This window comes from Pollicipes pollicipes, unplaced genomic scaffold, assembly GCF_011947565.3.
Source record: "Pollicipes pollicipes isolate AB1234 unplaced genomic scaffold, Ppol_2.1 Scaffold_3447;HRSCAF=4054_pilon_pilon_pilon, whole genome shotgun sequence".
Classification (NCBI taxonomy): Eukaryota; Metazoa; Arthropoda; class Thecostraca; order Pollicipedomorpha; family Pollicipedidae; genus Pollicipes; species Pollicipes pollicipes.
The window spans coordinates 43,894,949-43,916,521 of NW_023596297.1; the positions used below are offsets into that span (position 1 = coordinate 43,894,949).

The 21,573-nt window shown below is 55.4% G+C and overlaps 1 protein-coding gene and 1 long non-coding RNA gene across 2 annotated transcripts; one reads left to right on the forward strand and one right to left on the reverse strand.

Annotated features, from left to right (window-relative positions):
* Positions 1-8,837: 8,837 nt before the first annotated feature.
* LOC119091267 (uncharacterized) lies at positions 8,838-10,195 on the reverse strand. The gene is made up of 3 exons (XR_005093393.1): positions 10,091-10,195; positions 9,605-9,743; positions 8,838-8,960 (listed from the first exon to the last, which is right to left on the reverse strand). It is a non-coding gene; the product is annotated as an uncharacterized LOC119091267 (long non-coding RNA).
* Positions 10,196-12,732: 2,537 nt separating this feature from the next.
* LOC119092593 (translation initiation factor eIF-2B subunit epsilon) lies at positions 12,733-21,416 on the forward strand. The gene is made up of 9 exons (XM_037215548.1): positions 12,733-13,062; positions 14,297-14,421; positions 16,388-16,573; positions 17,545-17,728; positions 18,801-19,042; positions 19,860-19,976; positions 20,118-20,279; positions 20,642-20,655; positions 21,313-21,416. The coding sequence occupies exons 1-9, from the start codon at positions 12,946-12,948 to the stop codon at positions 21,414-21,416; spliced, it is 1,251 nt and encodes a 416-aa protein (XP_037071443.1). The 5' UTR covers positions 12,733-12,945.
* The last annotated feature ends 157 nt before the right edge of the window (positions 21,417-21,573 follow it).

A 21,573-nucleotide genomic window follows, 5' to 3' on the forward strand; every position in this document is an offset into this window, starting at 1 on the left:
TAGTGATCAGCTATCAGCTGATCATATTGACTAGCTGCTTAGGCATAAATGTGCCTGGAATCAAGTTCGTGGTTGATTTTAATGGCATTTAGCAATCAGCTTTAGCTTATTTTGCCAACTTTTTACGAAAAATGCTTGGCTTCAAAATGACAGGATTCTCTATGATCTGCAGAAAACGATTAGTTCTAGGCACGTGTATGCGATGCGCTCGTAGTTCTCCAGGGATGCGCGCGGTAAGGGGACTTCCGTATAAAAACAAGGTATTAAGAGTCTTAATATTTGTTGGCCCGACTTTGATGATTTCGTTTTGAGGGGGGGGGGGGAGGGAGAGGGGGCTAAACTCCATGGGGGCTTTGCAACGTTGGGTGGCTCGCCCTTGACGAAATCCTGGATCCGCTTCGGAACATGGGACATCTGACCTTCTTATCCGTTATCTTACCTCATCCTCTATCCTCGCGACACCCTGTTCGTCCGGGGCAGGCTGCATGCGTCAGCCACGAGAAGGCCGCGAGGCCCTCTGGGAAGGCGGACTCCGACCGGGTACTCAGCGCACGTGCGCGGGTGAAAGCTTGGAGGCTGAACCCCCCCCCCCCCCTCCCCCCAGGCGCATGCCAGCCTGCCCCGCCGTTAATCGCCCCCCTTCTTCACGTAGCCCTGAAATGATCATTTCTGGTCCAAAGGGCTCTACTTCCAACAACCAGAAGCTTGTGTGAGCATCGCGACGAGGGTGGGGAGGTGGTGCACGCGAGTACGAGCAGAGGTGTGCGCGTGGGACCTGGTGCGGCGACTAGAGACGCGAACTGGAAAAGCTGTGTGAGGAGTGGGCCCGGCTCGGTTGTGCTTTCGAATAAACCCGGAAAGGCCGGTGCGTCTGAAGTAGGACGGATTGAGACAACCGCAGGCCGGTACCTGCCGGCGGCGCTGAGCCAACACCGAACCCCAGTAGCCCGTATAGCGTGCCTGTATCAGCGGCGGTCACCGGGTCTGCCGCGTGCCGCTGACGACGCTCCGGATCAACAGTGTCCTGCTGGAGAAGCCGATAGACCGCCAGACGTAGCTTCACCGGGTCGCGGAGTGGTGTATGGAATGTGGTGCAATTCAATAGACTGGCGTTGTAAGGGTGTGCCATGTTCCGACGATCCCAGTGGACATGTGCAGAAGTGGACGGCTCACCAGAGAAAAACCGGGGCTGCAGCCAGGTGCAGCTGATGAGTGACGTCAAGCAAACCAATGCATCAAAGAAAACAAACAAATTTATTTTCACTATATACACCTACAACAGAGCTGAGCACACGGATTGTCGAACAGGTACAAACCCCACGGAAGAGCGCACCAACATGTCATCAGGGAAGGCGAGACCAATGAGCGCGCGTTCAACCGGCACCGTAGAACATGCAGCGCTTGGTCGAGATGAAACCCGAGACACAACCGCGCGGCGGGACCAGCCAAGACCGGCGGCGGCCAAAGCGACGCGTCCGCCATACACCTCAAGCTGACAACATCGAGCCAGGTCGCCCGACCAGACAATCGTCTCTCTTTGGAAAATCAATCAGAACGCTACAACCGTCGCTTCCACCAGGTTCACGAGTCAGAATTGACACCGAGCAAACGAATTTAATAATACACATCTGGACCTGCTTATTGGGCAAGGACGATTGCCAGAAGAGACTAGCAATATCAATTGCCAGCCTCGTGTAACATACACAAATTAGGGCAGGTCTTGCCTTTACACAAACGAGTAGACGTCCAGTTGCGTGAGAACGGCCTCCAAAACAGGGATTGGAGCAGCAAGCGATTCTTCATACGGAGTCCATAAAATAACACGTTTAATGCTAAGGTTACTAACTGGGAACTTCTCTGCGATGCCCCAGCCGCACCACTCGGGATCGCAGCTGGCAATATGAGAGATTCCATCCGTTAAAATATATACTGAGCCCAGTCGAATGAGTACTCCACTACTACAATGCCCATCTAGCAGGTTGTTAATACTTCAAACAAGCCTGGCCTGGGTTTCAAACCCGGCGCTCATTACAAGCATTCCCCGCTGAAACGTAGCACACATACCCAGCAACACCCAACACCACGAGGAACATATCCAGACGCGATTGGACGCCCATACTGGGGGCAGTCTGAAGCTGCCTGCTCGGCTCACTCCATCAGGAGCCGGTGGCAGGACCAGCCGGTCCGCCCCTGAGCTCACTCCATCTGGAGCCGGTGGCCGGCCCGGCCCACCCCTGAAATCACTCCATCTGAAGCTGGCGGCCGGCCCAGCCCGCCCCTGAGCTCACTCCATCTGGAGCTGGCGGCCGGCCCAGCCCGCCCTTGAGCTCACTCCATCTGGAGCTGGCGGCCGGCCCAGCCCGCCCTTGAGCTCACTCCATCTGGAGCTGGAGCCGGTGGCCGGCCCGGCCAGCCCCTGAAATCGCTCCATCTGAAGCTGGCGGCCGGCCCAGCCCGCCCCTGAGCTCACTCCATCTGGAGCTGGCGGCCGGCCCGGCCCGGCCCTGAGCTCACTCCATCTGGAGCTGGCGGCCGGCCCAGCTCGCCCCTGAGCTCACTCCATCTGGAGCTGGCGGCCGGCCCGGCTCGCCCCTGAGCTCACTCCATCTGGAGCTGGCAGCCGGCCCAGCCCGCCCCTGAGCTCACTCCATCTGGAGCTGGAGCCGGTGGCCGGCCCAGCCCGCCCCTGAGCTCACTCCATCTGGAGCCGGCGGCTGGCGCGGGACGCAGGTCGACCGCGGGCCCGTCCGGTTGGCTCCGGCTCGCTCGGCGTCGCCAGTTCTGGCGTCAACGACATGTTGCACACCGTCTTTATAGTGCCGGACGAGACTGCTTCTGCAACGACAGGAATTACTGGGTCAGATCACAGGATGCATCGTAATGTCAGGATTCATATAAAAAAGTGGCTGCGCCAGCTCTCAATAAGCTATGCCTAACAAACTGGCACTTATATAACCAACAAATGATTTACGTCAGTGCAGGGTACTAGGCTCCGTCTGACATACACTGGACTATGTCTGATCACGGGAGGCTTTGTTCAACAATGGCAACAGGTCACATCTGAGCAAACGGTTCAAAAGCGGTACTGAGTGCGCTCGCAACCGGCCCTATTAAAAAGCCAGTCAAGTAACAATATATACTATCCAGCGAGGCAACCAGGACCACAAATCAGCAAGTGAGATCACTACGACCGTTACTCGGGGCGGCAGTGAGATCACGACCGTCACTCGGGGCGGCAGTGAGATCACTACGACCGTCACTCGGGGCGGCAGTGATATCACGACCGTCACTCGGGGCGGCAGTGAGATCACTACGACCGTCACTCGGGGCGGCAGTGAGATCACGACCGTTACTCGGGGCGGCAGTGATATCACTACGACCGTCATTCGGGGCGGCAGTGAGATCACTACGACCGTCACTCGGGGCGGCAGTGAGATCACTACGACCGTCACTCGGAGCGGCAGTGAGATCACTACGACCGTCACTCGGGGCGGCAGTGATATCACGACCGTCACTCGGGGCGGCAGTGAGATCACTACGACCGTCACTCGGGGCGGCAGTGAGATCACTACGACCGTCACTCGGGGCGGCAGTGAGAATCACTAAGACCGTCACTCGGGGCGGCAGTGAGATCACTACGACCGTTACTCGGGGCTGCAGTGATATCCACTGAGCCGTCACTCGGGGCGGCAGTGAGATCACTACGACCGTCACTCGGGGCGGCAGTGAGATCACTACGGACTGTCACTCGGGGCGGCAGTGATATCACGACCGTTACTCGGGGCGGCAGTGAGATCACTACTACCGTTACTCGGGGCGGCAGTGAATAGGGTCCGGCAGTGAGATCACTACGACCGTCACTCGGGGCGGCGTCACTCGAGCTATCAGAACACACTCTGTGAGGTGTGTCCTGATAACTCTGTCTGTGAGACTCGTGATGCGAAGTTTTGGTGGTAGCATTTCTATCCATAGTTTCACAAACGTTTCAAGGAGCCTAGTCCGGCGATGTTCACTCTGAAGATCATTCGAACCCTACGCAAATGGTGATGGGTTTGTTGGCCAAAGGCCATGCAGTCGGGTTTCTGAATACCATGAGAAGTCGTGACTTTCTCTTTCTGCACCGTAATAACCTATCACAATGGATTGCTGCCTTCTTCTTTCGGAATTCTTTGATGCCGTTTCAAAACGAGTGAGCACGAGCATATTCCGGTCCGAATTCGTAAGCGTACATAACCTTATAATGCGCATCACACATTTGACTACCTGCTGAAGCCTTAGCGTGATGATCTGTGGAGGGACACCTGTGACTCGAGGAGTAATCCTCTGTTGGCGCTGAACAAAACATCAACTCATGACAGCTCCTTAGCTCAGCTCGAACGTGGGGCGACAGTGGGACGCCCAGCGGAACGGGGACCCACTAGGGATCCACCACGCGCTCTCAACCGCAAACGCGGCGACACCAGGTGACACGCTGGGCGGTGACCGACCCCGGACGAAGGTCATGGTGCCGGGCGTGAGCAGGTTCTCGGGCGTGCCGGCCGGCAGCAGGGTCGGGGGCACGCTGGCCGCGTCCAGCAGCGCGCCGTCCGGCAACGACAGGCAAGTGCGGTCGTCGTACAGGATCGGGACTGGGGTCTGCGGCGCGGGCACGGGTCAGGCGGTCAGGCGGACAGACGGACAGGAGGACAGGCGGACGGCCGGGGTGCCGGTCGACGGAGGACAGACGCGCGACGGCCGCGCCGCCAATGACGCAACCCGTCACAGCAGTGGCCATGCATGCTGTACGGTATGCAGGACATTGACAGTGACCCATGGATTTGAATGAAACCAGAGCTCAGACATGTGCACAAGCAGTGCAGCAATATGAAATGAATATGGATCGAATATGAACTTAGTGGAAATGGTTCAGCTGGGATTGACAAGATAGCACAATGGCCGCGGACGCGTACGCCAATGCATAGCGTTAGTTACAACATTCGACAGGACTGCAAGAATCGGGAGCAAAGATCACCCATGGAGTTTCGTAATCAAGGATTGCCTGGATTGCTACAGCTCGGAGGCTGTGCACTCTATGTAAACAGCCGAACGCGACCGAAACAGACCGCAGGATGGTGACGGGCACGTGCGCCGCTGCTGGAGGCGATCCAAGCACGCGGCAAGACGCACCTGTTCTGCGGCGTTGGCGGCGGACGCGCCGCCGCCGGCGGTGACGGCGCGCACCACCGGCACCAGCTGGTAGGCCACCACCTGGTGGTGCGGGTGTCGGGGTGCCAGCAGCCGCTGCGGCCGAGGCGTGGCGGCCGGCGCGGCGGCCAGCCAGGAGCCGCGCAGCGCCGCCTCCAGCCGGCTGCCGGCCGGACCGTCGCCGTCGCCGTCGCCGGCCGGGCGGCCGCCCGTGTGGCGTACGTAGATCTCCTGGCTGGAGCCGTCGCCGGACCGGATCAGGATGCGCTTGACGCCGAGCTGGCGCAGCTGGCTGTGCTGCGCTGGCGACAGACGGCTGACGGGCGGCGGTGGCGGTGGCGGCGGTGGTGGCGGCGGCGTCGGCGTCGGCGTCGGCGTCGGCGTCGGGGCAGCTCGCTTTACCTCAGCCTGAGCGCGCTGCACCTCAGCTAGCCGCCGCTTCAACACACTCTTGCCACGGCTGCCGTCCACCGTCTGCTCGAACAGCCGGTGCCGCTCGAGCGCCGTCACGCGGCAGATGTCGTCGAGCGACGGCGGCCGCGAGAGGGCGCGTGGCGTGCCGGCCGGCGTCGGCGGTCCGCTCCGTCCGGTGCGCGGCGCTGGCGAGAAGGCCGCGCTGGATCAGCGGTCACCAGACGCATGATATGGCCGCTACGATCAGCGGCGCAAATAGAATCGCTTGCATTTGGCTGCAGAACCATGCTTCTACATGATGCAAGCAATCGTCCAGGTTGTGACAAGCTGTCGAAGAAGAAAAATTCACCGTGCAGAAAGTGCACGCTACAAAAGATGATCGACGCACAAAGTACGGCAAGATACTGCTATGGACGTTTCCTTGCACATCTGCAGTGACAATTGTTGTGAGCACGCCCAGCCGGCCCGGAGGCACATCATGCCGTCCCAGCCGTGTCGCGGCGCGGCCTCGGCCGCGCGGTGGAACGCGACCTATCGCCGCGGGCGCTGACCGCCGTCCCGCGGCGGACCGTACGGGACGCGTGATAGGCGCGTGTGTGCAAGCTGACTTATGAGTGATTGTTCACCCGAACTAAATGGTATGTCGTGTCTGCCTGGGATAGCAGGGGCAGGACGCCGCTGGACTCGGTTCAACACAGATCGCCGCGTCGCTACACGTCTCTCTCTGACCGAGCTGAGCCGAACCACTGGACGAAGACGTCACAGCAATGATACACCGCAAACTAATAACGACTCTGAAATTAAGTACACGATTTTTAGGGCAGTGTTCAGGAAAGGTAAAACCATTCGTTTAGGTAATTTCAATTAAAACTTAACGTAGTGAAATTGCATAGGAAAATTTCGTCCCCTCCACAAACTTTACCGTCGGTACGGGACTGCCGCAGCGTGAATCTAAGCCGCGCGACAATCAATACTGTTTTCCAGCCGACGACACAGTACACGAACAAGGAACCGGAACGGAGAACGGGCATCCATCACGTGCGCGGAGATAGCGTTACTGCAAGACACGGTGCCAAAGGGAACCGTCAGTCCCAACGGATGTGTCCGCAGGCGCTCACAGGATCGCAGTCAGGGGCCACGCGCCCCGGAGCCGGCCGTCCGACGGCGGGGCTCCGGCGCTCGAAACAAGCCTCACTCACTGGCGCCTGCGGAGCGCGGCGCTGCCAGACCGGCCGGCCTCCGCAGCAGTGGTGTCGTGGGAATGAGCGAATGCCGGGACCGCTGCATGTCTGAAACAGGCCAGCACCACCCGTCACCGTCCGGTGGCGCGCGCACCTCTCAGGATCAACAGGCACGGATCATGGGTCATGGGATCAACAGACATGGGTTGTGGGATCAACAGGCACGGGTCGTGGGACCAACGGGCACGGGTCGTGGGATCAACAGGTACGGGTCGTGACATCAACAGGCAAGGGTTGTAGGATCAACAGGCACGGGTCGTGGGATCAACAGGTACGGGTCGTGGGATCAACAGGCACGGGTCGTGGGATCAACAGGTACGGGTCGTGGGATCAACAGGTACGGGTCGTGACATCAACAGGCACGGGTCGTCAGATCAACAGGCACGGGTCGTCAGATCAACAGGCACGGGTCGTCAGATCAACAGGCACGGGTCGTCAGATCAACAAGCACGGGTCGTCAGATCAAAGGCACGGGTCACGGGTCGTAAGACCAACAGGCACGGCCTACGCACTGTTATGGGCTAGTCATCTGCTGCGATCATACAGGACCCCTCCGGCAACACCCACGCTATTTGTCCGCGTTTCGCAAGGCGCTGGCTTTCGACGCTGTCAACGCAGCAGCCCCCGCAAGAGCATAACCAAGCGGAGCGTTCAGGCACTGGCTAGCGCTGGCTGACTAGCACGGAGGAGGCCTTCGTGCCAGACCAAAATAAAATTATTTTCCCCGTATGGTTGCGATCGCCATGTTCCACTACGGTGACTTCTTGTGGTCAACTATTGAGTGGAGTCTCTGTCGGTCATTCCATGTACATCACAACCTTACGTGGATTCAAGTTTCGGGATGCGGTCAATCCGTTCCACCAACATCAAACCTAACGAACCCGTCTTCAAGCCTTTAGGCCAGAATAGTTTGAAATAAAGCGCAGCCTTTACTTGGCCTCTACGACATTGTTCCGCAATGCAGAATACATCAGCACATGAAAACCTGTATCATGGTTGCCACCACAGCACACCAGCCTAGCCGATCTGAAGCGGCGCACCATGACAACGGGCAATGCCTGTGACGCGCTATCACGACAGCGGCGCAGCGGCGCCGGCAGGAGCGGCCCCGACGGCGACATACCGGGCTCCACCGGGATCGGGTCGACGTGCGCGCCCGTGTAGGCGAAGAGCGGCCGCCGGCATGCGCCGCTCGTCTCCTTGCCCACCAGGCCGACGCTCTGCAGGATGTTGGCGATATCGTAGAGCCGGCGGACCTTCGCCTTGTGCTGGCCGTCCGGCGACAGGCCGTCCTGGCCCAGCAGCACCCGCGCCAGCACGTCCTGACTCAGCCACGGCTGGAGACGACCGACCAACAGTGAGGCACTAGGCGGGACGGCGGCCCATAACACTATCCCACCAGCGGTGCCACCTGGCTGGTGATAGGGAACGCGCCAGCGTCCTGTGATAACCACCGACCGACGGACGATGCCCTCAACACAAGACCAAGGGAAGCGGCCGAGCAAGAAGTATATTACTGCGGTGTCCTGGTATTAAGCAGCGGCACAGACACCGCGAGTCGTGCTGCCACAGGCCAGCGACCCCCGCTCGGGGAACACCCCTGGCTTCCCACCAGTACCCGGCGGTGGCTGACCAGAGGCCGCCACAGGTCAGCGAGCCCCGCTCGGGGAGCACTCCTGGCTTCCCACCAGCGCCTGGCGGTGGATGGCCAGAGGCCACCACAGGCCATCGAGCCCCGCTCGGGGAGCACCCCTGGCTTCCCACCAGTCACACCGGGCAGCGGCTGACCAGACTAACCCGGTCGCTGACGAGCAGCAGCATGACGAACTTCTGAGTAAGCACGCCGAGCGTGCGGTCGCCGCGGTCGCGGGGCGTCAGCCGCTCGGCGTCGGCGGCCAGCGGCGTGCGCGGCGTACCCGGCGTCAGGCCGGGACTGGTCGCGCCCGTCAGCACCGGCTCGGACGCATTGCGACGCAGCGCCGGCGACTGCAGGCCGTCCGACACCTGCAGCGCCGCCCGCAGGTGCTGCGGCAGCTCCAGGTGCAGCGCCAGCCCCTTCAGCCGACCCAGCGTCTCCAACAGGTCGCGCCTACCGATCCACGCGTACCGGTTCTTTTCCAGCTGCGGCAGAGGCGTTGTCGATTGGCGTCATGAATCAGGGTCGAGGGCGATGCAGATTCGGGTTCATCTGTGTGTTACAGGGTTTGTACACATGCCTCAGTTGTTAGGATGAACCTTGAGTTTGTATTTAGTTCCCCATAAAGTCCATTTAACATCAGTTGGGCAGAGCGCCGAGAATGCGCCGCAGAGATGATTACCCCCGTTTTCACTGCGTACAACAGAACCTTACTGACATCTTGAAATGACCTGCAAACCTAAAAGCTTCCAAAAATTGCTGGAGCCAAGGGATGGATCTTGACGTACAGACGTCCCACGAAGGAAGGAAGCCCCAGTAATGTATAGTGACGAGCCCGGGGAGCGCAAAATTAACTCCCATATTCAGGTGTCCGAATATCTCTCGGCACCAAACATGAGGACATCTTTTTAAAAACACAGCCTTTCATCTCGTATTAAACGTCATTTGGTGAGTTTTGGGTGACTTAAGCCACCATGGGAAGGTAGCACGACGAGCACATGGGCCAACACATTTCCAGGGATACGCATCTCCGCACATGCGGTTATATAACATTACCCGGACGCGCGAAAAAAGCGATTACCCCAGGGAGGAGTTGAGAAGGTCCCGGGACTCGTAACACATGTCTTACCTTAATCGAGAAATGCAGACTTTCTAGAACATTTACTATGTCATATATTCTTCTTCGCTCAGTGCCCAAAAGAAGGGCCGTCTCGTCTAAGGGGAGGAACATGTCCTTTCCGACGTCCAACGGGTATATTTCCAGAAACCTGGAGAAGGATAGCTTATGAACATGGAAACATGACAGGAGCCACCCATGCTGTACCCAACTGGCCTAAATCCAGTTGCGATTTGCAGAGGGTTCGACGTCAAATCATAAGGGACATATAAAGCTTTAAGACAATTTTAAGACTTCACTGAAATACTTACATCGTATATGACCGTGATAAACAACACAAAAACATGCTGAATAACAAGTTACTGCGAACTTTTTTTTAAACTACGAAAATTAACTACGAAAATTCAGAGTGCAACGTTCTTTGTTGCACACTCCAACAAGGAAAAACTGTTTTTACCTACAGTTAACATGATTATTCATGATAAGGAGTCCATTTACCTAGCACACAGCACCGATAGGGACTTCTCTTTTCTCGGCTTCGACACAGAGGCCGGAGCTGGTGGAGGGGGCGCCGGCAGTGGACTGTCGGCCCCAGAAAGTGGCAGCACGTCGCTCGCGTGCTTCTTCCACCGCAGCTTCGGCGTAGCCAGCGCCTTCTTCAGCTTGGCGGAGTCCCCAGGCCTACATAAGGACACGGGCGTGTCGAACACGCTGCGGTACTGCTGCACGGGCGTGGTCAGCAAGCCGCCGGGGGCGCCGTGCGGCCACGCGCTCCCCTCACTGCATGGCGTCCGCGGCGGCTGTCGACCGTCGCAGGTCGGCGGCAGCGGTGAGGCCGGCCGCCGGGTCGGGCCAGCTGCCGCCGCCGGCACGTTTTCCCTGTCCGCTGGTGGCGACGGCTCGCCACCCGCCGCGCCGCCGGTGAACAGCGACTTGCGTGAGCCGCCGCCGGCCTGCTGCGAAGCAGCGATAGTGGTGAGCAGCTTCAGGTTGGTCATGGGCGTGGGCGGCGTGTCGCTGGGGCGCGGCTCGGCGGCGCGCCGCTCGCCCGGCCGCCGGCCCTCGCCCGACCAGTCGGGCGTGGCGCACACGTTAGTCAGCTGGCCCAGCGGCCGGCGCGGCGGCTGCGGTGGCGTCTGTGGCACGCCGTGGGCCGCCTGGCCTGTAAACACCGACCAAATGTACATACAGCTACCCTGTCAGGTGATGCAAACACCCACCAGATGTACATCCAGCTACCCTGTCAGATTATACAAACACTGACCTGATGTACATTCAGCTACTCTGTCAGGTGATAGGCACAGGCATAGTGAGTGGCATGCAACAAGCTGGTCACAGTAACCAGTTCTCAAATCCTTATGACTGGCACATTATGCAGCAGCAACAAGTGGTATATGAGTGAACTCAGGCATTTTAGATCAAATATGAACAAAGCTGGTCTCAAAAACCAATTTTATCACCTTTTTAATATTTACATGAGGAAAGCCCTAAAATACATGAAGATATGAGAGCTGGTGTATGCACACCACATCTGGTTATCTTTAATGATTTCACCTGTAAGAGCTACAACCATCACATGTCCATTTCACAATCCAGAACCTAGTGACCATTGGTAACAGACTCTGGTCAGCTAAATTAAGCTAAGACACTTACCTAATAAGGACATGGACACACTGAGTAGTGTATCCATCTTTCCACACAAGTATGTGTTGAATCAGGATGTCAGTCTGTGGGCTAAAATAGGCATACAGTAAGCACACCATATGGTGACTTTCCTTGACAAGTCAATGGTGCCTTAGCTGTCTTGATTATCATGACAATCCATTTGCTCCATATGCAAAATACACACATGGCTTTGGCACTGACTAAAGCAATAATGACCATGATTATAAATTACAGCCCAGTTAAGTGACTTGTTTTAGCAGGATCACATTAATGCAGCAGTGCTATCCCTGGAATGGCCAGCCAAGTCAGAGCCAAGGGAGCTAGTGACCCCCCCCCCCCCCTTCCCCAACTGAATCCTCTATTTTAGTTTGATACATGGTTCCTGACAAGAGGTTTTAAAAATCAGTGTAATGAGTTCTTGTTGATCCTCCTCCTCTTCAGAAAATTCTGCCCGTGCCACTGACACCCAGGTACTGAGACTTCCAGGCATTTGGTCGACGTTCGTGCCATGACTCGAACTGCACAAGCTTGAGTTACCGGGTACGACCAGTATCTATGTGAAACAAGCTACATTCCCTTCGAGTATACAAATAGTTAATGTTGAATTAAAACAGAGCTGCCGTTTTCTTCACACTTTTACCCACACACAAATCAGAAACAACCAATATATGAAAATAAACTCACTGTCCTACAGATTTCGCGCGTCCACACGACCAGACCAAACCCAAAGGCTCCGCAGTCTTCGTATTTGGCGGGGACGCCGGTTTTTTAAACCCAGAGGCAATTATCATAACTTGTGCAAGTACCTTAACTTTTAAATTGAAATATCACAGAATGCAAGCTTAAAATGAGATTTTTCGTGGGAAAGTAAAATTTATTCTTAATTTCCGCTCTTAAGATATCCCAACTTCATTAAAAGAGGAAATTAAATTAAATAATATGAAAACGATCTGGTCGTACGGTTTGTCTCAGTAAGGTACTTTGTTCCTCGTAAATGGAAATGCCTTCTCTGCCAGCAATTGTTGCTGGCAATCCATATTCTCAAGCTGCTCAAAACCGTTTTAAAAAACGTTCACACTAATGGTGAAACATTTCTACCAGTGATTATCCTATCCTCACGAGCATTTTTCTCAGACAACTGTCCCAACTTCCAGTTGGGACGAAAGTTGCGGTTCAAATTGTAAAGATCTTAAAGTTTGGGAAGTGTGATGATCTTAGCTCATCGTAAACAAAACAATGTTGAAGCTGCATGCTTACAAATAAGTAGTGAGCCCAAATGGTGAAAAGGCAAAGGCTGTAAAAGTTGAGAAAAGTCATTAGTACGTCACAAATGGACTCAGAGACAGCAGTAATATAGTATCGGCCTTGCTATAATGCCTTCACTGCGTTACAAGTGCCTAACGCCACTATAACTCACTCAATTCCCATACCATTTCCATATGACATGAAACGGAGATCCTGAGAGAGCCGGCGCAAATGTGATAGGAACCGTCCTTTGCAGGCGGCTGTTCTGCAAGCGCTAATTATTTACTGTGGTAGCCCCTGTGACCGAAGCTGAGGCGTTATCGATAAATCGGTTTTGCTGTTTTTCCGTGTGGAAATAGGCTTTGTTTTAACGTATCACAGGCCAAATTACACCCCGATCAACGCAAGCGCACCACCAGGAAGCTCAAATTTGTGTATTAGACATGTCGTCGAAGAAGAACCAAACAAATGCGCTGAAGGCTGAAGATGTTGTCCAGGCTGTGCTTTTGGCTGATAATTTTACAGAAAATATTGCACCTTATTCTCTTAACTCACCACTGGTATGTCATTGTTCTGGGCACCTCAGCCCTGGTTTCATCATAATCTCCTGATCCCATAATGCCATCGGAATGTTACTGTTCTGTTGTCATATATGCTGTGTTGACATGATTAAATAAAATAGAATAGAAAGCTGTAGAACAAATGCTCTGAATTAATGAATGTGAAACCAATCAGAGAGAGACCATCAAAGCTAACATTAAAAAAGTAGCATTTATATGTTAGACACTTGGCACAAAAGGGATGTGGCAGAGTGTATTAGATGCACATACTGTGTTAATACCTGGCATATGGAGGTAGTAATCTGGAGCCTGTGTCTAGGTACCGCTGCCCGGTTTGTGTTCTTCTGGATTGCGGTTCATGGTGGAGCTTTTTCCCTTGCACCCAGTTTGATTCCTCTGAATGTAACTAGTGTTTACAAGAATAGATGTTTCTACATAAGAACTGGTGAACAATCAACAATGTTAGGTTGAAGGCTTTCAATAGACCAAGAGTTACAAGTCATATGATGCTGTAATGTGAAATAATGATTATGGTTAAGAAATTATGATAGTGATGTGATCACAAATTAACATTCTGATAATGATTAAGCTTTATCATGCACAAGCATTGTGATTGCCATGATTATTATTAATCACTGTTATTATGTAGCATTAATATCAATGCTTATCATAATTCTTATTTAGCATAATTAACATTAGCCAGCAACACAAAGGGGTGCCAGTCGTGCAGTGGTCAAGGTGTTTGCATTAATCACAGTTCATCTGGGAAGTCAGCCATACAGGGTTTAATCCCCGACAGTGCCTGTCTTTTCTGCCAGGATGAAGGGGCAGGTAATGTCACGTAGCCTCTGCAGCTGAGTGTGTCATAAAGCCCCAGTGATGAAAGTGAGCATTACAGTGTCAGTTGACTACTACTGTTTGGTAAAATTAAGGCTGTCACCTTAACATTAGAACTTTTGACTCATAATATAAAAAACCCAGAAGAAGGCTTCTCTTTCATATACAGAGTACCATTTTTACCTCATTGTGATTGACCCATGGTTTCAAGGATTACCCTGAAAACAATAGTGAACTTGGTTGTATGCAGGCGGTATCAACCATGTCCCAAGATGTTTATATCTGCACATTTGTATTCAAAGTGAGCCAGTTAGATATTTAAGTTATGGCACCAGTAGTCCTCATTGCATCCTCCTGATGGACCACAGCCCTTCCTTGAAAGGTTATTTTGTTACAGGGGTTGGTCCTGTTGGTGAATGTGCCACTACTGGGCTATGCCTTGGAGTATCTGGAAGCAGTTGGGATACATGAGTGCTTCATATATTTATGCAAGTCTCCTGATGAAGTTAAGAAATATATCAGGTAAGTCAGATGCGTATAAGTTATAACATATGCATTTCTCCATGTGTTGCAGGTGTTCTCATATTTGCACTCCATGGTAGTTCTATTTGCACATCATGAGTGTTTCTGCCTGTGTGGCATCCCAAACAATGCACATTTTTTGCTAACATTTCTTGAGGGCAGGCACAAGGGGGGCACATGGTTGACAAAGAGCCCTCATAGCATAAGGGCCCCATAAAACTCTCAAGGTATGGCCCAGTTATTAATGAGAGCATGCTATATACCTATATATGTGTATGTATGTGGGTAATATATACATATACATACATACATACATACATTTCCCATCCTGATAGGAATAGAAGTCAGACATTATCATCTATATGTCTGAAGGCTAGAATAGTCAGTAAACTGAAAAAAGGTCATGTGTTAAACAACATCTGCATGAGATAGATTACTGATTCTCTTCATTTTACATCGGTCCAGTGATCTCTTCAAAGCAGTAGAACTCAGAAACTTTGTCAAAATGCTTATCTGGGTTATACAGAGATGGGCAAGGACCCTGCAAAAGTGGATGGGAGATCAAAATGTGTCAACAATCTGTATAAACATGGCCAAGCCATGTTTGTCTGGAAAGGTCCAACATTTAGTCAGAATTAGTCAATTATACAATTTTTGACATTGTTTTGGGCATGCATACTCGCATATCTTTGCAACAAAAAACTAAACGCCAGGCGTTGAAGTCTTCATAGGCCGCGCAACGTTGGTCCCGTGGCTAACACAAGGCCGTGGCCAACAGGCTGATGAAAATGATGACACATTTTTAATAAATGCCTATAAATGCTTTGTGGCATAAAATCGTGCATTTAGAAATATTCCGGGTTTATATTATACCTGTGTGATTTCTAGATTGATGATAACAACTGTATCTTTACAACAATGCAGAGAAGTGCTTGAATCTGGTGGTGGAAATGGTGGCCCTGACTGGTACAGTATGCCTCCACTGCTCCATCATGAGCACTCGCCATAGGTTGTCACGTCTCCTTTCAGTGTCAGAAGGCCCCGACCAGTGCAAGAGGCCCTCTGTCATTTGAGCTCACGTCCCCGTCCCTGTTGAGCAGACCTTCCCCCGACCGATTGGAGGCCCTGTGCTGACATAGAATTCCCTGTTAGGCGCTGTTGGTCCCTGGCAGATAGAAGGCCCCAGACCATTGTAAATTACTGGTCCTGGCTTTATCGCTGTTTGGGAAATGGGCCTTCAGGCCCATACCGACATGGAGGCGACTGCGCGGTGCTGGTGGCGCCTGACCGATACATAGACCAAATCGACGCAGGGTTTGCCAATCGGCGCGAAGGGCCCGCTGACTGTTGTTTGAGAGGCCATCCCAGCAAGCCAGGCTCCTTAATAAGACGCTGACCAGCTCCTTGCGCCTTCAGACCCACCAATCGGGCCCTTGATCATCGGATCCGGTGGGCCTTCTTGGCTCTGCGGACGTCCTCGAACACTACCTCTGGCCGAATCAGGGCCCTTTGGCAATACAGGGCCCCTGTAAGTGACTGTGGGGCCCCTGACAGACGTTGGAGCCCGACCAATGTAAATATCTGGCTCTGGCCTCGTGCTTGCCTGGGACATGGACCCTGAGGCTCATGTTACCACGAAGGCGACTTTGCGTTACTGGTGGTGTCTGACCGACAGGCCCTTATGGACTCGGTGGACCCGCGATTAGCGCATAGGGCCCTCTGGCTGGCATTGGAGCGCCCAGCCTTGCGGGCTGGAGTCCCTGAATGCGACCTCCGGCATGCTTTTTGGGCCCTTCAGACTTTTAAATCAGGTCCCTTGTCGTTGGTTCCGAGGGGCCCTTCGGACCCCTGAGAACCTAAGGGGAGGGTACGTGCCCCCTGTGCCCCCTGCCTGCGCTTCTGCTCGAGGGCGTTCAATCGGTGTGCGTGAGCTGTATTTCTGACCGATTTTTTTTATTTCGGGCAGTGCAAGCCGCTGGCTGGATGGTAGCAATCCGATGGTGATACACATCCAGACGGCGGAAGACTGCCTCTCTCTTGGTGATGTCATGAGAGACCTGGATGCCAAGGCGCTCATCCAGTCTGACTTTCTTCTCATGTCAGTTGACTGCATCACAAACGTTGACATCGTGCCCATCATTAGGGAGCACAGGTAAGCTGGGGGCTTACTGGCCACCCTGTGGCTCGACACGTGATGGGAAAACAGATACTGGCCATCCTGTGGCTCGACACGTGATGGGAAAACAGATACTGGCTACCCTGTGGCTCGACACATGATGGGAAAACAGATACTGGCCACCCTGTGGCTCGACACGTGATGGGAAAACAGATACTGGCTACCCTGTGGCTCGACACATGATGGGAAAACAGATACTGGCCACACTGTGGCTCGACACATGATGGGAAAACAGATACTGGCCACCCTGTGGCTCGACACGTGATGGGAAAACAGATACTGGCCACACTGTGGCTCGACACGTGATGGGAAAACAGATACCGGCCACACTGTGGCTCGACACGTGATGGGAAAACAGATACTGGCCACACTGTGGCTCGACACGTGATGGGAAAACAGATACTGACCACACTGTGGCTTGGCACGTGACGGGAAAACAGATGCGTCAGAAATGAATGTGTATGATTTCCGCAGTATTGTGTTTCAGAATACATGTGTGTCATTTACAAACAAGAAAAACATATTAGCCTTGACCGTGATCACTGTCCGTGATTAAATCGATCTGTGGTACTAGTTAGTGGCGATTTTTGAGCACTTGTGTGGAAAGTGGATCACATTCGGTGCTGCTCTTGATTTTGCAAAGATTTTCATTGATGTGTGAGTGGTCTGCTGTACGCGTGTTGGTACGTCCAGAGTGTCGTGAGGTCATGACACAGCATTACCATTGTTACATTACCATTGTCAGTACATAATGGGCACATTACTCCTAGGCAGCACTGCTCTCATTTTTGCTTGCTCCTGTCGGACTTGAATACGGATTGCCTGCACTATGCTGTGTAACTGTATGGTCCTAGATCACTCCAGTATAGCGAGCGGTCCGTGTGTGGCTAGCTTTCTCCGCGGCTCCGCCTGCCGGCGGTGCGCGTGACCGTGGCATGTGTCGGCAGCGCGCGCCGGAAGGCGGACGACCGGGGCTCGGTAATGACGCTGCTGTACCGAGAGGCGTCGCCGCGCCACCCGGCCCGCCACTGGGACGCCCAAGTGCTGCTGGCGGCCGACCAAGAGACGGGCCGCGTGGTGCACCACCAGCGGCTGGCGGCCGGCCAGCGGGGCAAGGTCACACTCCCCCTGGTCAGTCCGCGGGGCAAGGTCACACTCCCCCCGGTCAGTCCGCGTGGCAAGGTCACACTCCCCCTGGTCAGTCCGCGTGGCAGGGTCACACTCCCCCTGGTCAGTCCGCGTGGCAGGGTCACACTCCCCCTGGTCAGTCCGCGGGGCAAGGTCACACTCCCCCTGGCCTGTCCGCGTGTCAGGGTCACACTCCCCCCGGTCAGTCCGCGTGGCAGGGTCACACTCCCCCTGGTCAGTCCGTGTGGCAGGGTCACACTCCCCCTGGTCAGTCCGCGTGGCAGGGTCACACTCCCCCTGGTCAGTCCGCGTGGCAGGGTCACACTCCCCCTGGTCAGTCCGCGTGGCAGGGTCACACTCCCCCTGGTCAGTCCGTGTGGCAGGGTCACACTCCCCCTGGCCTGTCCGCGTGGCAGGGTCACCCCTCCCCCCCTCCCTCCCCTGGTCAGTCCACGTGGCGAGGTCATGCTTGGCCAGTCCCGGGCGTTGGACATGCGGGTGGGCCTCCCTGTCCTGTGTCAAATCGAAGCACATCTCGGCCATTCTGTCGGTGGCCGTGTGGCGCGTCATGGCATACTGCCGTTCTCTCGGCCGGTCGGCTGGCCCTCTTCGCCTGGTGCCGTCTGTCTCCACGGCGGAGCCGACCACTGCCGGCTGCAACCAGACGGGCCAGATCGGAGGAATCGCACCTTATCCCTGTCCCCCCCCCCCCCTCCCCGGTCTGCGCAGAGCGACATTGTCGTGGTGTTCGCCGGGGTCATCCACGCGTGGCTTTGCTTATAAAGATGGTCTGTAAGATCTTTGACTTTCGCGTTGCCAGCGCGTGGCAGGCTGTACTTAAAAATTGGCATATATATATTTTTTTCCTTGCTCGTCATGATAACTGATTTGCAGCAGACTGTTTCCACTGCTTCGGTCAACATGACAAATATAAAAAGATTCACCCACCCAATCATCAAACTCAGTCACCACCGCGAGCTGCAGGGTGATCTTCTCCCCGTGTACCTGCCTGTCGTTGTTTGGGTGTCACTGTGCGATGTGTCTTGACGTGACGGTGCCGGGGTGTGTGGTGCAGCACATTTTCCAGGCGGCCAGCGCCGTGGAGGTGCGGTACGACCTGCTGGACCCGGGCATCAGCATCTGCTCGCCAAACGTGCCCCAGCTCTTCTCGGACAACTTTGACTTCCAGACGCGCGACCACTTCGTGAAGGGCATCATCGTTAACGAGGAGATTCTGGGAAGCACCATCTACTACAAGTGCCTGAGCGCGGACTACGCTGCCCAGATCAGCGGTCTGAACGCGCTGGTGACGGTGACGTGAGTGCTGCGGTATCAGCCGCTGCGGGCCTGACTGTCCCGACCAATCTGATGAAGCAAGCGAGACATATCACATGCAGAGCGGGCATCTCCAACTCTCCACTTTGCGGCGCACACTCGTATAGGATTTTTTTTTCTCCCGAAAATTCTTGCGTTTTCTCAAAGTTCACTTTCTGAAATATTCTAGTGCTTTTCTCAAAGTATTCTGTCGTTTTGCACTTTTCAAATGGCTCCGAACTTAACGTGCTTTGAGATGGTACTTAAACCAAGCGTGATATAAGGAGTGTAAAGATTCACGTGCCTTCGTCTACGCGCCGCGGAAGACTTGCTCTTTGGAAGTGCCTGGAGCGTTGTGACATCTTCTGGTTCATATCGTAACTTGTTGGCCAAATTTTGATCTTTTTTAACAGTGGTTCCTCGCGTTGCAACCAAGTTTCGACCTTGGACCCATTTGACTACGGCGGCGAGTGCCGGGGTGAGGGGGGGGGGGGGGGATGTGTTGGCGTTTTATGGCGGGGAGTTACTTCAGACGAAAAGATCCTAAAGTAGCAAACATTTCCGAAGATCCCAAAGTGGCAACATTTCAGCTTGCATTCTTAATCTTTCTCGGAATGTAAAAATGGGGTATTCTGAAATGTGTAGACTCCTTAAAAAAAACCCTGTGACTGCGTAGGTCATAAGGTACGATAGGTATGTCTCGCTGTAAGCAAGGTTTGGCCCATCACTTTGTACATTCCCACATGCATTGCTTTCCGTGGCGCACTATGTTCCGTTCGTCGTTAGCAGAATGTTTGATCGTTTGTTGCCGTTGCCGCAGGCGGGACGTGATGGACCGCTGGGCGTACCCGGTGGTTCCTGAGAACCGCGGCCACACCAGCCACATCCGCTGCATCCAGCGGAATGTCTACAGGCACAGGACGGCCACCGTTGGCAGGTGGGGCCCCGGCCTGAACGACTGCTCGGTAGTCTACCGCCCGTTGCGTCGTCTTTTCAACAACACTGCAAGAGATCGGTGGAGGGATTCCTCTATTTGCCGCAGTAGCAGCCGCTGACGCCGGCCGCCTCCACCCGCCAGGGACAGTCGGCTGGAGGAGAGCGTGGCGCTGGCCGACGGCGTCATTGTGGGACTCCGCTGCCGCCTGCTGCGAGCCGTCGTCGGGCCCGGTTGCCGGCTCGGCGACGACGTGGTGCTCGAGGACGCCGTGCTGGACGCCGGCTGCCGGCTGGGAGACCGGACGCGCGCCTGCCGCGCGCTGCTCGGCGCCGGCGTGCAGCTGCGCCCGGACGTGGTGCTCGAGCCTGGCTGCGTGCTGGGTCCGGGCGTGGTGGTGGACGAGATGCGCACGCTGCCGGCCGGTACCCGGCTGGCAGCCCAGCCGCGCCCGGACGAGTTCGGCGACCTCCAGCAGCCCGAAGGTGGGCACATGTGACGGGGGGCGGGGGAACGCTTGCGTGGGTGTTCCAGAGGTCTACGCAGCGCTGTGGTGAAGATACGATTGGCAGAGTCTGCTTGTGCCTCGCGCTGGGTGCCGTGCCAACAGTCCCGTCTATCCCAGTACTGCGCCAGTAGTCCCGTCTGACCCGGTGCCGTACCGGCAGTGTCGTCTGTGCCGGTGTGCCGTACCAGCAATGTCTGACCCGGTGTGTCGTACCAACATTGTCTGATCCGGTGTGCCGCACCAGCGGTGTCTGACCAGGTGCCGTACTGGCAGTGTCTGACCCGGTGTGCCGTACTGGCAGCGTCTGACCCGGTGCCGTACCAGCAGTGCCTGACCGGGTGCCGTACTGGCAGCGTCTGACCCGGTACCCTACCAGCAGTGTATGACCCGGTGCCGTACCAGCAGTGTCTGACCCAGTGCCGTACTAGCAGTGTCTGACCCGGTGCCGTACCAGCAGTGTCCGACCTGGTGTGCCGCACCAGCAGTGTCTGACCGGGTGCCGTACCAGCAGTGTCTGACCCGGTGCCGTACCAGCAGTGTCTGACCCGGTGCCGTACTAGCAGTGTCTGACCCGGTGCCCTACCAGCAGTGTCTAACCCGGTGCCATACCAGCAGTGTCCGATCCGGTGTGCCGCACCAGCAGTGTCTGACCGGGTGCCGTACCAGCAGTGTCTGACCCGGTGCCGCACCAGCAGTGTCTGACCGGGTGCCGTACTAGCAGTGTCTGACCCGGTGCCGTACTAGCAGTGTCTGACCCGGTGCCGTACCGGCAGTGCCGTCTGACCCGGTGCCGTACCGGCAGTGCCGTCTGACCCGGTGCCGTACCGGCAGTGCCGCGTGAGCTGGTGGGCGACAGTGGCCGCGGGTTCGTGTACGCGGCGGTGCCGTACCAGCAGTGCCGTCTGACCCGGTGCCGTACCGGCAGTGCCGCGTGAGCTGGTGGGCGACAGTGGCCGCGGGTTCGTGTACGCGGCGGACGACGAGGATGATCCGCTGGCGGCGGCGCCTCTAGGCCCGGCCGTGCCGCCGCCGGCCAGCGTCAGCAGCGACAGCGGCGAGAGCAGCGACGACGAGGACGACGAGGGGGAGGAG

Excerpts from the sequence above, each read along its gene's own strand:
- LOC119092593 (XM_037215548.1), top strand. The coding sequence starts at position 12,946 with ATGTCGTCGAAGAAGAACCAAACAAATGCGCTGAAGGCTGAAGATGTT. Across the intron at positions 14,422-16,387 it reads GAAGTTAAGAAATATATCAG|TGCAAGCCGCTGGCTGGATG; the intron begins GTAAGTCAGATG and ends TATTTCGGGCAG. Across the intron at positions 16,574-17,544 it reads CCCATCATTAGGGAGCACAG|CGCGCGCCGGAAGGCGGACG; the intron begins GTAAGCTGGGGG and ends ATGTGTCGGCAG.